The sequence below is a fragment of the Leptodactylus fuscus genome, chromosome 1 (genome assembly GCF_031893055.1).
Source record: "Leptodactylus fuscus isolate aLepFus1 chromosome 1, aLepFus1.hap2, whole genome shotgun sequence".
In the NCBI taxonomy this organism is placed as follows: domain Eukaryota; kingdom Metazoa; phylum Chordata; class Amphibia; order Anura; family Leptodactylidae; genus Leptodactylus; species Leptodactylus fuscus.
The window spans coordinates 289280877-289296696 of record NC_134265.1 but is presented as its reverse complement, the minus strand read 5'-3'; the positions used below and the strand labels follow the sequence as shown (position 1 = coordinate 289296696).

The following is a 15820-nucleotide window of genomic DNA, read 5'->3' as shown; positions in this document are numbered from 1 at the left end:
GCGCGGGCAAAAGGAGAAATGGCAGGAAAAGGTGAGGATAAGGGTGAACTCCCCAAAGTGTCAGAGGCAGATGTGGAGGTGTCCTGGCTGCTGGTCTGGACTGCAGCGCCAGCCCTGTCAACAGTGGCCGCCAGGCCAAACGACGATTATCCTGCGCTTGCTCTCACCCACTGAGCCCAGGGCTTGCCTTCCAAATGATGGCACCCGCAAGAGGTGGTGAGATTCCTCTCTGCAGATCTCCAACCCATCTTGGACTTGCAAATTGCACTAAATTTGTCATGTAACTGACATGTATATGATGAGTCTATCCATTGTCTGTTCATTTTGGTGAAAGTCAGCCTGTCAGCTGACAGACAGCTGTGCTTGTCAGTGATGATGTCACCGGCTGCTTGTACCCCCAGTTTTTGCTGCTTAGCTTGCCTCCACATCCACACTGCTTTTGCCCCTACACATCACCCCTATCCATGCCTGTGCCTCTAGCCATAAGTCTGCCACCCATGGAAACTCATGGTGCAGAAAGTGAGGGAGCTGACTCTGAGGAACCCTTGGGTTTTGTAGCTGGTACTCCATCAAAGGTCTCTGCTGCTCACACACCCTGCTCAACATACGGTATCTAGGGTTAGATCGTGTGGTGACCTCGCACAACAGTAGGTGCTTCAGGCAGATGTAGGCCTTGCTGGAGTGTATTGTGGCTAGCTCCAGGTACTGTAGACTTGGGAAAGTGGGTGTCCAAGTGCCGCACTTTCACCCTTAGCTCAGCTAATTTGGGGTATGTTTTTAAAAATCATTGCACCACTACATTGAACACGTGGGCCAGGCATGGAACGTGTTGGAGGCTGGCAAGCTCCAGAGCCCTCCAACAAGCTAAAAAACCTGGCCCCAGGGGCAGCGGGGATAAACAAATTGCCATTTCATCCAGGATGGCATCCCTGACGTCAGAGGCAATGTGCTGTCCGTCTCCCAAGCTGATGAGCTTCAGCCCAGCCTGCTGACGTCTCCCCACACCAGTGTTGCAGCGTTTTCAGCTCGTAGCTGGGGTCAATCTAACAGCGGAGGAGGAGGAGGGTGGTGTTTCAGCCCTCCTCCCAGGAATGTTTTGTGGGGAGACAAGTCAGGAAAATTCTTGAAACAGGGGAGAGTTTTGCATCTTTGCCCTTGCTGCCTATGGACATCCCTTTGCCTCTAGCCACCATTTTCCCTGCTTTGCTTGCCTCCACATCCACACTGCTTTTGCCCCTAGACATCACCCCAGTCCATGCCTTAGCTTGTACCCCCAGTTTTTCCTGCTTAGCTTGCCTCCACATCCACACTGCTTTTGCCCCTAGACATCACCCCAGTCCATGCTTTAGCTTGTACCCCCAGTTTTTCCTGCTTAGCTTGCCTCCACATCCACACTGCTTTTGCCCCTAGACATCATCCCTATCCATGCCTCTGCCCCTAGCCATAACTCTGCCACCCCTGGAAACTCATGGTGCAGAAACTTTGGGAGCTGACTTTGAGGAACCCTTGGGTTTTGTAGATGGAACTCCATCAAATGTCTGTGCAGCTCACACACCCTGCTCAAGATATGGTATTGTAGGGTTTCAGCGTGTGTGAATGACGGACAACAGCCTGTGTTTGGACAGATGTAGGCCTTGCTAGAGTGTTTTTAGGCTAGCAGCGACTCCTGTGCACTTGCAACAGTGGGCGCACAAGCGCCGCATTTTCAACAGTAGCTTCGGTACATTTGGGTATGTTTTCAAAAAACTTTGCACCACTAGGTTAGACGTGGGCCAAACATGGAACGTGTTGGAGGCTGGCAAGCTCCAGAGCCGCTACCAGGTTCCAGCCATTATCACAGGCGTAAAAATGCCAGGCCCCAGGTGTAGCAGGGAAAAAAAAATGCCATCTCAGCCAGGATGGCATCCCTGACCTCGGAGGCACTGTGCTGTCTGTCCCCCAAGCTGATAAGCTTCAGCACCGCCTGCTGACGTCTCCCCACACCAGTGTTTTAGCGTTTGCCGCTAGTAGCTGGGGTGGAGGTTGCAGCGTCGTAGGGTTTCAGTCTACTCCTGCCATGAATTTTGGCCTGGGAGAGGAGATAGGGTACCTCAGTTTGCACTCCGGGACCAGACTCCACCACATTCACCCTGCCTGTCCTTAAAGATAAGCAGCATCCCTGACCACAGGCGCTTGTCCAAGTGTCGGTGGTCAAGTGGACCTTGCAGCAAAGCGCGGAACTAAGGGCCCACCTGATGTTGAGTGACACGTGCTGGTGCAAGGCGGGGACGCCACACCGGGAGAAGTTGTGACGGCTAGGGACGGCATAGTGAGGTGCCACAGTTGCCATCAGGTCCGGGAAGGCGGGAGTTTCAACAAGCCGGAACGCCAACCTCTCCTGGGCCAGCAGTTTAGCGATGTTGGCGTTCTAGGCTTGCGTGGGTGGGTGGTTAGCGGTGTATTTCTGCCGGCGCTTCAATGTCTGAGAGATGGTGGGTTGTTATAAAGAAGCGCCTGATGGTGCCTTTGATGGTGCAGGAGAAGGAGATAAGACAGAAACAGGGGAGAATGAGGGAGAAGTCAACAAAGTGGCGGAGGCAGATGAAGTGATGTCCTGGCTCGTCCTCTGGAGTGCATCGCCAGCACTGCGAGCAGAGGCAGTGGCATGAACGGCGGGCGACGTTTGTCCTGCCGTTGCTGCCTGCCACTGATTCCATTGCTTGGATTCCAAATGACGGTGCATTGAAGTGGTGGACAGGTTGCTCTTCTCAGGGCCCCTACTTGATTTCGAGAGGCAAATTGTGTAGACGACACTATATCTGTCCTCGGCGCATTCCTTGAAAAAACTCTACACCTTCAAGAAACGTGCCCTCGATGGGGGAGTTTTTCTGGGCTGGGTACAAAAGGGAACATCTTCGGACATTCTGGGTCTGGCCTGGCTTCGGCAAAGCAGCTGACCTCTGCCTCTGGACATGTCTCTGCCTCTAGCTACCCTTTTTGGTGCTGCACCTGCCTCAACATCCACACTACTTTCCCAGCTTGATATCCGCCTTGTCCAGGTGGGGTCGGTGTCCTCGTCGTCCACCACCTCCTCTTCCAACTCCTGTCTCGCCTCCTCCTCCTGCACAATGCGCATGTCAACTGGCTGCCCTGACAGCAACTGCGTCTCATCGTCGTCGATGAGGGTGGGTTGCTGGTCATCCGCCACCAAATCGACCGGAGATGGAATGGAGGAGACTCTAGTGTTTGAGCATCTGGACACAGATACTCGTCTGTTAGGTCCGTGGAATCGCGAAATGGAGGGGCAGGTTGCGGTACAGTCAAAGGAAGGGAGAACAGCTCTGGGGAGCAGGGACAGTTGGGGTTATTGTTCTGGGAAGATTGGGAATTTTGGGTGGAAGGAGGACAAGACTGTTGGGTAAGAGGAGGTAGAGGCTGACTGGCTGGTGGACAATGTGCTTTAAGCGTTATCCGACAGCCATTGCAAGACCTGTTCCTGGTTCTCGGGCCTACTAATCTTTGTACCATTCAGCCTAGTTAATGTGGAACTTTTGTGCAAAGCGCAGAACTTAGGGCCCGCCTGATGTTAAGGGACACACGCTGGTACAAGGCTCAACTCACCCTAAGTGCCAAAAACACTGCTGGTGCAAGGCTCTACTCATGCCAAGGGCCTCAATCTCTGCTGGTAGCTCAGCTTAAGGTCCTGTAACTTTGTTTGGAAGGGCTCATGTTAAGGGCTAGAAAAGTGAATTTTGGAAGGTCTTACCACATCACACACACACACTCAAAATGACAGTTAAGGGTGAGGGCTTTTGGAATTCCCATTGCCTATTCCATTTGTGGTTGTCATGGGGAACGTGATTTAAAGGGGTGGTTGTTACTGTTTGTTGAGCTTAAATTGGGGTTTGTGTCCATCCATTTGGGGAGTAAAGAAGGTTTCCAGGTATTTTCCCACTTTGATAGAGGTTTTTTTGAATGTGGAAAGTGTGTAGTTGTTAGGCAGTGATGTTGGGGTAATAGAGGGTCTTTGGTGTGTTAGATGCCCCCAGACATGCTTCCCCTGCTGTCCCAGTGTCATTCCAGAGGTGTTGGCATCATTTCCTGGGGTGTCATAGTGGACTTGGTGACCCTCCAGACACGGATTTGGGTTTCCCCCTTAACGAGTATCTGTTCCCCATAGACTATAATGGGGTTCGAAACCCGTTCGAATACACGAACATTGAGCGGCTGTTCGAATCGAATTTCGAACCTCGAACATTTTAGTGTTCGCTCATCTCTAGTTTTAAGGCTTACTGCTGGGTTTCCATCCCCTGTTCAGTTTTGCTGGAACACTATACCTGCATTAAACAAGCCTCACATGGCTATATAATATAATAAGTAATAAAGTTATGACTCTCAGAAACAGACAAAGAAACGTAAACTGCCCATGACAGGATTCAGGGCGCCCCCTCTGGTTGGCACTGACTGAGGAGGGCACCAAAAAAATGACCCAGCGATAATACACCATTTTCTACTTCCCCTCCACAGCTAGCCCTCAGACTGCCATTTAATAGTAACGGCGCACACGTCTGAGCCGCCATGACACGAGCCGCGCGCGCTACACTGCCCATATGGCGCTCATAACCAGCACTAGCCCACTACTCTACAGAGCTCCAGAACGATCCAGAACTACAGAGGGGCGGGGCCTAGAGCGACGGAAGTCCCGCCCCCGCCGCAGCGGAAGTGTGCTCAGGTGTGAGAAGCCGGTGAACAGTTAGGAAATTGTCCGTTGAGAGATCATGTCTCACCCGTCTCCTAACAACAGGCCGTCCAAACCGGACAACCCGAGGGTGTTTTTGGATGTGGAGGTGGGAGGCGAGCAGGGTGAGTAGTGGGCGAGTTATCGGCGCCTCCTGCCTGCACAGGAATGAATGGTGCGGGAAGTTGTCAGAGGAGGAGCAGCAGCTCTATGACTGGGGCAGATAGGGAGGAGAGAGGGCACTGGGGCATAGGGTGCCCACACAGCAGCGGATCGTGTCTGTGAACATCTGCTGTGCTCGGAGCTGCCCAACACCAGGGTCAGGAGTGAAGAATGACTACGTGATGGTAGATGACAGATGTCAGACTCCGGGGGGAGGGGATCTTACAGGTTATAGGGATTGTTCAAGGAGATTAATTTACCTTTTCTTCCTCCAGTGCTTTTATGACGTTGGGTTTGGGGGGATTTTGTGCTGGTTCTAGTACCGGATCATGTGATTAGAACCAGTTCTGGGGTACTTTGCCTCCTCTCCTTTCACAGGTAGTCACATGTGCTAGGGACTATCGCTCCTATAGGCTGCTAGCCCCTGTAATAGATGACTATCTGTCACAATGGGAGTTAAGGGCGGAGATAGAGCGGGACAGGGGGTGGAACCAACATGGATCCCCCAGGTCCAGCATCATAAACCTGTCAAGAGTAAGTAAGGTAAATGAAACTCCTTAGTTGCTGCTGCTCCTGTCCACAACCCTGGTCAATATATCAATCAATCAATAAAAAAAAAAAAAAAAAAAAAATATATATATATATATATATATATATATATATATATATATATATATATATGGCTTCAACAGTCAGGTGGAGTATATCTCATGTGAAGGGTGTACCTATGTAAACACACATTGGTGAAAAGGATAGGAGCAATACTTTTGACAGTGCAGTCATCAACCAGTAATCATTATTTGGGAACATCTTATTCCCCACCATGGACTGATTTTTTTTTGTTTGTTTTTTATCATCTGTGTTGACACATCAGAAATGGAAGGTTCCTTCTATCGGCTCTATTAAATCCACTAGCTTTTGGTTTAGTAGAATGACGTAACTCCCTCCTTCCACATGTTTTTCATTAAAGTCTTTCTGTTGGTTTATGACCCTCTTAAACCAGTCATTGTAAATATTGTAGGCAGTTGTTCTCTAAGTAACTTCACATGTTAGTGTCTGGATTATTCTTGAATGTTTTGAGCATTGGCGTATTTGTATCTCCGTGCACAATGTAGGGTAGATAATACTTCTGCTTGCTTGTTACCTAATTTTTCTTTCTTTATTATTGTAGTTGGCAGAATTGTAATAGAACTTTTTGCTGATGTGGTTCCAAAAACTGCGGAAAATTTCCGAGCACTGTGCACCGGCGAAAAAGGTCTAGGAAAGACTACTGGAAAACCTCTTCACTTGAAAGGATGTCCTTTCCATAGAAGTAAGTAGAGCTAGAGTTCATTTGACAGGCTGGTATATTTGTGTGCCTGAAATAAATTTGTACCTTTGCATTTTGCACTCTCCAGATCTTAACAGGGATCTCTGTAAATATTCTCTTTTTTATGTTAATTTCTGTGTTTTTTCCTTAGTTATTAAGAAGTTTATGATCCAGGGTGGAGATTTCTCAAACCAAAATGGTACTGGTGGTGAAAGTATATATGGAGAGAAATTTGAGGATGAAAATTTCCATTATAAGGTACTTGAGATGACCTTAAAGGGGCTTTTTTGCCTTCTGTGAATAGATAACATTCCATTAACATTCCATTCTATGTACATATTCTATGTACATATAACGATATTCCTGTGTATAAAAGTGAAAGTTATGGAATAGCTCTGTAGAAGCAATGTTTCAAAGGGGTTTCCTATGAACAAAACTGATAGTTTGGCAAGGCTCCCATATACTTTTGAAGCTGCTAGAGATGGCAATCCCATAGAGATGAATTGAGCGAAAGTGTGAATTTGTGAATACTGCTGCATTCATACAGATGTCCCAACACTGGAACTGCCCTTAACTATTATGATTGTTGTGGGACCCTCAGCAATGCACTGCACTTTCCCCTCTCCACAAGACAGGAGCTATCTTTTGTATGTAGTAATACCCCCTTTAATCAGGTGAGAGCAATAATGTGGCTGAAAGAAGGAGCAGCTCACCCGTAAGAATGACTGCAAACTCTGGTGCCCCAATGTGCACTTGGACAAGTTTTACAAGCATGTGTATTGGAGTGTCCTTGTCTATTCATATGGATAAGTGAATTTATAGATGTGTGACACTTCACGTTAGAGTCTTTGCTCTAGGTCTAGTGACTTAATGTAATGACTTAAATATGATGATTGCTTTTTTTCCCCCTTGCAGCATGACCGAGAAGGCCTGCTTAGTATGGCCAATGCTGGCCCCAATACCAATGGTTCTCAATTCTTCATCACAACTGTCCCCACACCGCATTTAGATGGGAAACATGTGGTTTTTGGTCAAGTTCTCAAAGGATATGGGATTGTAAAAATGCTGGAAAATGTTGAAGTTAAAGAAGAAAAACCTTCTAAAGTAAGTGTGTTGTGTATGTTTTTCTTTTGTGATTTATCTGCTATGTAATTCTTGCATATAGGTGTAATAATCATAATTTCTAATTATTTTAGGTGACTGGTATTGTAAAGAAAAGGGGCAGGTGGTACACTGTTTAGAGAACCATCAGTGACTCTCCTCCAGTCAGTATTGTGTTTGCTGTTAGAATTGGTGTCTCATATGCTATTTAGGCTCTGTACTGTTAGGTGGGCAGTGTCAGACAGGAGCTGGTTGGAGCTCTGAATCATGGCTCTTATCGTGCGCCTTCCTGACGGAGAGCCTAAGCTGCATATCTGGCATCAAAACCTAACTGCATTGATTTGCTCTGGAAAGGTTGGTAGCTAGAGAGAAAATTCAGTGGGGCAGTGCCTATTGACAGATGCAAGAAACTGGAGGTGGTGAGAGGTCCTTTTAAAGGATCCTTTGACATAGGATGGCAATCTGGTGTTATGGCAATAACACTGCTAACAAGTGTTGACCAGCACTATAGTAAGTTAAAGTTTAATCGCCATTTACAGTACATGTGGCAATCACTGTACTCTATGGGAGATACATAATCATAGAAACAAACAATTGTGTTAATTTGTAGGTGATCAGCTAAAAAATGAAAATGTTCTTGTTTTCCCAGCTGATGACTAGGCATGGTTACATGATCAGTAACTGTAAACAAATGTATGTTCGGCCCATATAAAAGAGCCCGTGCTCTTCAGTATATTGTCTGCACTCCTGCTTGAACTTGCCCTGGTTTTTGCTTGGGCATTTTTGGAACAGGTTTTTGAAGTAGGAGACTGCCTCAAATTCCTCTCCAGAATCTGTTGTGTGGACATGTGCTAAGAAAAGATGTGGTTTTAAGAATTATGTGGAAAAAATAATAAAAAAAAAAAAACCCAAAACAATTATTCAGACACATGTGCATGAAAAAACTGATATCTGTGTGTATTGTAGAAAATAACTCAAGTATAAGTTCACTTGTAGCAATATGACTTGCAATAATCGTCATCTAGCATGTGTGAGTTTAACATGCTTTCTCTTTCCATATAGTTGTGTGTAATAGCAGATTGTGGAGAGCTGAAAGATGGAGATGAGTCGACGCCTCCTTTGGATGGCTCTGGAGATACCCATCCTGATTTCCCAGAAGACTCTGATGTTGAATTAAATGATGTAAGCACTTTACTTACTTCATTCTCAAGCTTTAGTCATGCTCAATTTTATTTATGCCGATGGGCATTTTTTTAAAATTTAATCTGTAATTTTTATTGCGTTAACAAAAAATTTTGAATACATACAGTGAGGTAATATAAAAAAAATCTAAAGAGAGCCAGGGAAGGAAAAAAGAAGGGGGCAAAAGTCGGGGTGTGGGGGGGGCATATTAAAAAAAAAAGTTTGAACAAGGGCAAATAAAACACAGAACAAAGAACACTACATACACAGGGTGGGGAAAAAAACGAGGGGGGAAGAAGGGGATCAGAAATGATGAAGAATGCCGTGCGTATCCCATGAGGACCATTCCGATTGGAAGGTATCCGTTGAGTGTGGCAGTAAGATACTTGAGTCTGCGTACATCCTTGATACGTGCTACAAGGGCAAGGCCAGTAGGAGGATGTACACTTTTCCAGTGGGAGGCTGCAAGCATTTTAGCAGCCGTTTAGCAGAGATACAGGAAGAGTTTTAAGTATTTTTACCAAGGTGTCGGAGAGGCAAGTTAAGTAGCAAAATAAGGATCCAGCGGGACACCCTAGAAAAAGAGCTTGTCAGTTAACACCTTAACCTTTGTCCAAAAAGCACGTATCAGCGGGCAGCTCCATAAGATGTGATACAGCGTGCCCTCCTTGGACAGGTATCTCCACCAGGCCGAAGGAATATTGGGGTTGAGGGCGTGTAGTAGGACCAGGGTACGATACCAAAACATCAATAAGTTTTTATTCTGAGTCTCACAGAATGTAATGCACGTGTACGATTTGGATGCACAGAAATCCCCGTAATATCAGGATTGCTGCTTGCATCGCTTTTCTCTCCGCATTTTTCATGCGGAAAGGGGAACGGAATCCCGAACGGAGTTCCAGCGCTGGCGTGACGCTAGACTAAGGTTTTTCTACTTTTAAACAGAACTGTCTTCTAATAATTTTTGTATAAAGACAATGTTGTGCTTATATTGTTTGTTAGGTTGAGAAGATTGTCAGTATAGCTGAAGATGTCAAGAATATAGGGAATAATTTCTTCAAATCTCAGAACTGGGATGCGGCAATAAAAAAGTACAACAAGGCTTTAAGGTATGTTAAAAATGTTTTTAACCAAATGTGTTTACATCTCAAATATATTTCATATAGCCCACATGCCAAAGTATTAAATATTGAAATTAATTTTAATTTTATTCTTGGCATATTTTAGATCTTTGTGCCCAATTTCCCTGGTTACAGCCACTGCTGTGGTCCTGCAGCAGTGGACGTGTTTGTACAGTAGAACTTTTATTGAGGTCTATTAGTCTAGATTAGTCTGGTGTTCAGGAGCAAGCTTGCATGGCCAGGTTTTTTGACACCTCTATATAGCTGCATTGTATAGTCCCTATACATGCACAGTGAAGTTGGGTCTGTCCTATTTTTATGCACTTGCTACTAGGCTGCAAAGTATGGTGTAGCTCTTATCAGGCCTGTATGAAATATGTGACAGAGCATCCTAGTCTCTCCTAACCTACCATACTAGGCCTGATCGTTGTGGAGACAGAACATAATGTTCTGTCACATGTTTCACAGTAACAAGGGTTCCTGGTAAACCGTTCTCTGCTTTAAGGAACAGAGCCGGACACTGTCATTTATACTTGACCATTATTAACAGCATGGATACTGCGACATAGCTGATGCTGCCATCATTGCTCCACCTACAAAACTTTGAGCAGAGAAATAGGAGTGGAGGGAGCTTCAGCTGCAGAAAGTCAAGCAGTTGGGCAATGGGAATAACCCTTTAAAGAGGACCTTTCATGTCCTCTGGCACCTGCGGTTTTATATCCCCCTGGAAAGCTGACACTGTGCTGAATTCAGTGCACTGTCAGCTTTGATTGTACACACCCATATCCCAGAGATATCGTGGCCATTAGTTTTGGCTCGGATATCCCTTCATCGTCAGAAGGGCGGGCCTGTTGTGTTGTGCGGTAAGGAACGCCCCCTCTGACAGTACAAGGCTATGGAAGTGTACTGTCAGGGCAGATGTTCTTTACCATCCAGCGATGATGCTAGGCGGTAAGGTCCGCCCTTCCGATGGTGGTGAACTATCGGTGCTGAAATTAACAGCACTGATATCTCCAGCACCTGGGCGCACTTTGGGAAAACTGACTGAATTCAGCATGCTGTCAGCTTTCTAGCAGTATATAATACCGTGGGTGTCACAGGATGTGCAAGGCCCCCTTAAAAACCCTCTTGTATGTGTTTTGCAATTCAGTTATCCTAATGTTTAGAAAGAGATTTGCCAAAACTTATCAAGGTGAAAATTTTTGCATGGATCCAATGAGGTCTCCTTTTTCAAAAGCTATTTGGTAAATGAAAGAAGCGACCTGCTTTTTACTTCTATTAGCTTTAGTAACGTTTACCCCGGTGTTTTAACAGGACTTTCTAAGATTTTCATACTGATAATCTATTCTTATGTCATCAAAATGAAATTGGTCTTTTGACAGCTGTTACCCCCACCGTTTAGTTGTTATGGGAAGTTGCTGGGACAAAACTGCTCTGCCAGTTGTGTAGTGGCTGTTCCTGATGGTACAGTTGTGCAGTGTAGCTGAGCTGTAGTAAACCTTCACTACACAGTGGACATAGCAGTCTGCTTCTGGTTCTTCCTACTGTATAGTTCTGGCACTGGCGGAAGTGAGTCGTGAGGTTGATAGGTGTCTGATCACCACCAATCTGATATTTATGACCTACCCTAAGGATGGGTAATGAATATGAAAAGCCCAGCAAAAAATAATTAAAGGGGCTCTGTCATTGGGAGAAGTCTTTTTTAACTAATCACACCCCTGCATAGCCTTTAGAAAGTTTATTCCTGTTTTTATTCGTATGCTAATGAGCTTCCAGCCAGCACAGGAAGTTCCCAGCAGCCTCCGCTTTGCTGTAATCTCCTATCTGTGTGTGCAAACAGGAAGCTGAGTTATCGTCATCATCATCAGCAGCCTGTGCTGTATACACACATAGGAAACAATAGCAAAGGGTGCACGATGAGACTTCCGGGGTGCACCGAGAGGCTAATAGCATATGAATAAAAACTGTCTCGTTCAAAAACCCCTGAGGCGATTTACATACAAAAGGTAGGTGGGAATAGCCTTTCTAAAGCCTATGCAAGGATGTGATTAGCTAAAAATGACTTTTCCAATGATAGAGCCCCTTTAAGGGTTATATAGTTGTAATAAACTCTGGTGCTACAACAATATTCAATCACCTCCATAGTAAAATTCTGTCTGGCTGTGCCATAGTATTGTCAGGCTGTATTCGCATGCCATCTTTAATTCTTACACTCTAAATGCTGTATAGGCTGCGCTGCATATTTATATATCAATCATATAGATAGATATGTCTGCTCAGGATATGTAACATAACATTTGTGTATATTTAGCGTCCAGTGAATCTGCATGATTGACTCCTAATAACTTTATTTTTAGTTAAAGGGATCCTTTCTGGCAATTTGGGACACTAAACCATTTACAGGTCCTTTTTGTATTATAAAAAAGTGATTTTAATATAACATTTTATATTTAGCATACACTAAATTGTATTAGGTATCCACACAACTATAATTAATAAGGATTAATGACATCAATAATTTAAATATTGTGGATGTTTTTTTTCCAGATATGTGGAAAGCTGTAAAGATGTCACTGGAGATGACAACATTGCTAAGTTAAATCCAATTGCTGTAAGCTGTAACCTGAATATTGCTGCTTGTAAACTGAAAGTGTCTGACTTCAGAGCAGCAATTGAGAGCTGCCATGAGGTAAGTGGTTCATGTGGTAGCCTAAAAGCCTGGAAAAGTGTACAAATAAAATGGACAACTTCAGTGTGGTTTTTTTTTTTTGTATAAATAAAACTTTTTTTTTTCTTTCTCTTTTTTTTAGGCTCTTGAAATTGATCCAGTCAATACAAAAGCACTTTACAGACGGGCCCAAGGCTGGCAGGGTTTGAAAGATTATGAGCAAGCACTGGTAAATTGATAAAATGAACTCATGCTGTTGGTGATTAAAAATAATTAAAAAAATTCTGAAATTGTAATAATTTTCTCTGTCTATTTAGGAGGATCTTAAAAAGGCCCATGAGTTGGCACCGGAAGATAAAGGTAAATGGATCTAGACAGAAATATTGTTGGGTAGCTTCAAATGAGTGGTTAACATTAGTACATATTCTGGTGTTTAATCCTCTACTTTAGTTTGCCTTGGAATCAACCCTGGTAACGGTTACCAGTTTTCTAGGGATATTCTGCACCTCTGGGCCACTCTTCTACTAGTGATAAATGTTGCCATCTTTGTTGTAATGTCTACACCTGGTGGACGCCTTTTCAGATAAAGGCACTGTCCTGAGGCTTGACAGGGTTTTTGGTAATGTCTGTCACATCTGATCCCACTGACCTTCTATCTCTGACAGTACAGCATAGAGACATGTATTCTGCCTCCACTGCTACATTTACCATGCGGATAAATTGTCCTCATTCTTGGGATGTACCTGCAGACAGTCAGCAGTGTTCTTGCCAGCACTGATCGTGACTGTTAACCCTTTAGATGACTTAGTTACGACAAAGGCACCTGAATAGCAGTGGTGCATGGATTCTGCCATACTGTGCAATTTTAAATGGGCTGTATCATTGGCAAGAGTCATTGTTAGATGAGCACATCCTTGCAGAGCCTTTAGAAAGGCTTTCACGCATACCTTTAGCTTGTAAATTGCCTTAGCATATTTTGAATAAGGCTATGTTCACATGGAGTAATGCGCCGCTCATTTAGACACAAACATGTCAGAGCGCGGTGCTTCAAAACAGATCCCGCGCATAAGCCGGCACCCATTGAAATCAATGGGATCTGCTTTGAAGTACCGCACTCTGACACGTTTATGTGTCTAAATGAGTGGCGCGTTACTCCGTGTGAACGGAGACTAAAGGCTATGCAAGAATGTGCTTATCTAAAAATGACATTTCCCAATGATAGAGCCCCTTTAAATTTTTCTTATGACTTTTGGGAAGTTAGAGGAAAAAAAACAAATGGGAAAAATCAAATATGGCTTTAAGGGGTTTACGTGTTGCATAAACGCCATCACCTGTGCAAAACGTAGTTAATAACTTGATGTTCCCATTTGCTACACTGAAAATTTGATCCTATGTTCAGAGACTTGTATTTCTGCTTACTAGCACAAGCTTGTATGAGCATTATACATAGCATAGAGAAGGTGTTGATGGCTGTTTATCAGTCTTGTATACTGGTTAGGAAACATTGCTGTAATCTATAGTATGTCCTGTGCTCACTTTCTCATGTACTTTCTCTACCCAGCTATCAGCAGTGAGATCCTTCGGGTCAAGCAGAGAATTAAAGAACAGAAGGAAAAGGAGAAAGCGGTGTATGCTAAGATGTTTGCATAAATGTTTACCTTGAAGTGGGCATGGAGTATGCTGGCAACAAGAACATCTGGGCGCAAAGTTAAACTGCAGAATAAACTGCTGTCTGATATTAAACCAAAAAAAGGAAAAAAAAAAGTAGTTTTTGAACCCAGGTGTAATGTTTCACCTAAGTATTTTTGAACGTTTACAACTTCTTTTCGGTTTTTGTTTGTCTGTCACACTGCATGAACTATGCAACTAGTGGGATGTGCAGTGTATTTTATTTCTATTTTTTATTTTTTTGTGTGGATAGGCTTATTTTGGTCTCCAGCAGTGAAAGCAGTATTACTTGTATTTCTCTGTACGGCCAGGACTACACAGCTGAGGTTGTGGACACAGTCCAAAAAAACTCAGTCTTACTAACGAAATTATTGCCTTGTACCGTAGCGGGTGCACTAAAATAACCTGCTATTGTCAGATTAAGTTGCAGGGAATTTAGTCATGTGGCCTTTGTCGCAGACACTGAGCTGTGTACCCCTGGTCTACCCAGCAAGACTCATTTTCTGTGCATTGCAAAAGAAGCAACAATCCTGTGTAATAGCTTATTGTTATGTTATAAACTCAAGCATAGAATAAACTGGTTTACTGTCTTTCATAACAAATCTGCCCTCAGCCAATGGTTTGTCATACATGTAAAGGCTCTGCTCATCTTGTTTGCTACATTCAGCAATGTTATTACACATAGTGAATGCCAGAATAGCTGTTTTTTCTTCTAATAATCTCTTTCCAAAGACATTAAAAAGTGATCAAAAAGTTGGATGTACCAGTGAAAACCAAAGACTATCACATAAAAAAAAACCAACCTCAATGGGAAATTAAAAATAAGAGTAAGATATGCTAAAGAGCACCTGAGCTTTTTTGAAAAGTTGATACACCTGCAAGGTATTGTTGGGAAGTTTGTTCTCTGTTTAAGCTATCTGACATGGCGTCTGGTCAGTTTTTCTGCTGTTTATAGCCCCATTGTACTGCAGCACATTTTTACTTTTCTCCCCGGTCTGTGGTTATGTACAATACAGAGTAGTCTGCCCCTCTCCCTTATTACTGCTATAGCAAGAGGACAAACAAATAGCTGAGAAAAGCCCAAGAGCACATAATATAGGATATCCAGTGGCACTGGATTGCAAATCCATAATATGATACGGCTAAAATGATCCCTAACAGAAAGAAAGATGATCAAAATCAGGAAAGTTACATCCTATGATCCTATCAGCAATTATACTTCTGCCTAGCAGCTGGTATTTAGAAGTAGGTAGTAAACTTTCCTTCCCTTATAGAAACTGCAGAAAGCTGCTCAGTGCTTGTTGTGTATAGACAGGGACAGCCTTCTGTACATGTAGAGGTTGCGAGGAGACTCACCCTTTCCCCTCTGCATTCACTGTGTAAAGAGAACCCAGCCCCTTCTCCTCCACTCAATCTGAACCTGTCTTTATTTTGAAGAGAACCAAGGATAGAACTTCCCCAGTAATGGGGTAAATAGCAAATTTAGCTAGAAGGGAGACACCTAGTGGCAGGAACATGAGGGTTTTCAGACAGAAAATTGCAACTTTTAAAGGGGCTCTATCAGCAAAATTATGCTAATAGAGCCCCACATATGCATGAATAGCCTTTTGGGTGGGTTGTGGAAGTTGTGAATGGAGTGCTAGATTCAGTGTTGCCATACATTAATGTTGTGTCTTGTAGTCTAATGCTGCAGTCCCATTTTCAGGTAACAAGAACTTAAACAATTCCATTAAAAAAAAAGAAAATTGTAACTTCAAATGGGAGCTGAGCTGCATTACCAGCACCTGGCCACTATTCAAGTTCTGCGCTGTGTATAGTACAGGCATTGGAAACTGCCCTGAACAGGAGAGCTGTGAAGGGGCAGCTGTTGGCCCATATCATTCAGATATGTA

At 43.9% G+C, this 15820-nt stretch overlaps 1 protein-coding gene across 1 annotated transcript; it reads left to right on the top strand.

Annotated features, from left to right (window-relative positions):
• Positions 1–4679: 4679 nt before the first annotated feature.
• Positions 4680–14505, top strand: PPID (peptidylprolyl isomerase D). Its single transcript, XM_075287837.1, has 10 exons — positions 4680–4842; positions 6051–6191; positions 6340–6446; positions 7104–7292; positions 8352–8471; positions 9474–9580; positions 12140–12281; positions 12403–12489; positions 12578–12620; positions 13822–14505. The coding sequence occupies exons 1-10, from the start codon at positions 4758–4760 to the stop codon at positions 13908–13910; spliced, it is 1110 nt and encodes a 369-aa protein (XP_075143938.1). The 5' UTR covers positions 4680–4757; the 3' UTR covers positions 13911–14505.
• The last annotated feature ends 1315 nt before the right edge of the window (positions 14506–15820 follow it).

What these genes read in the sequence shown, in the direction of transcription:
- PPID (XM_075287837.1), top strand. Translation starts at nt 4,758, where the DNA reads ATGTCTCACCCGTCTCCTAACAACAGGCCGTCCAAACCGGACAACCCG. An exon ending in ATGAAAATTTCCATTATAAG is followed by an intron (nt 6,447 to 7,103) that starts GTACTTGAGATG and finishes TCCCCCTTGCAG; the next exon opens with CATGACCGAGAAGGCCTGCT. An exon ending in AAGAAGAAAAACCTTCTAAA is followed by an intron (nt 7,293 to 8,351) that starts GTAAGTGTGTTG and finishes CTTTCCATATAG; the next exon opens with TTGTGTGTAATAGCAGATTG.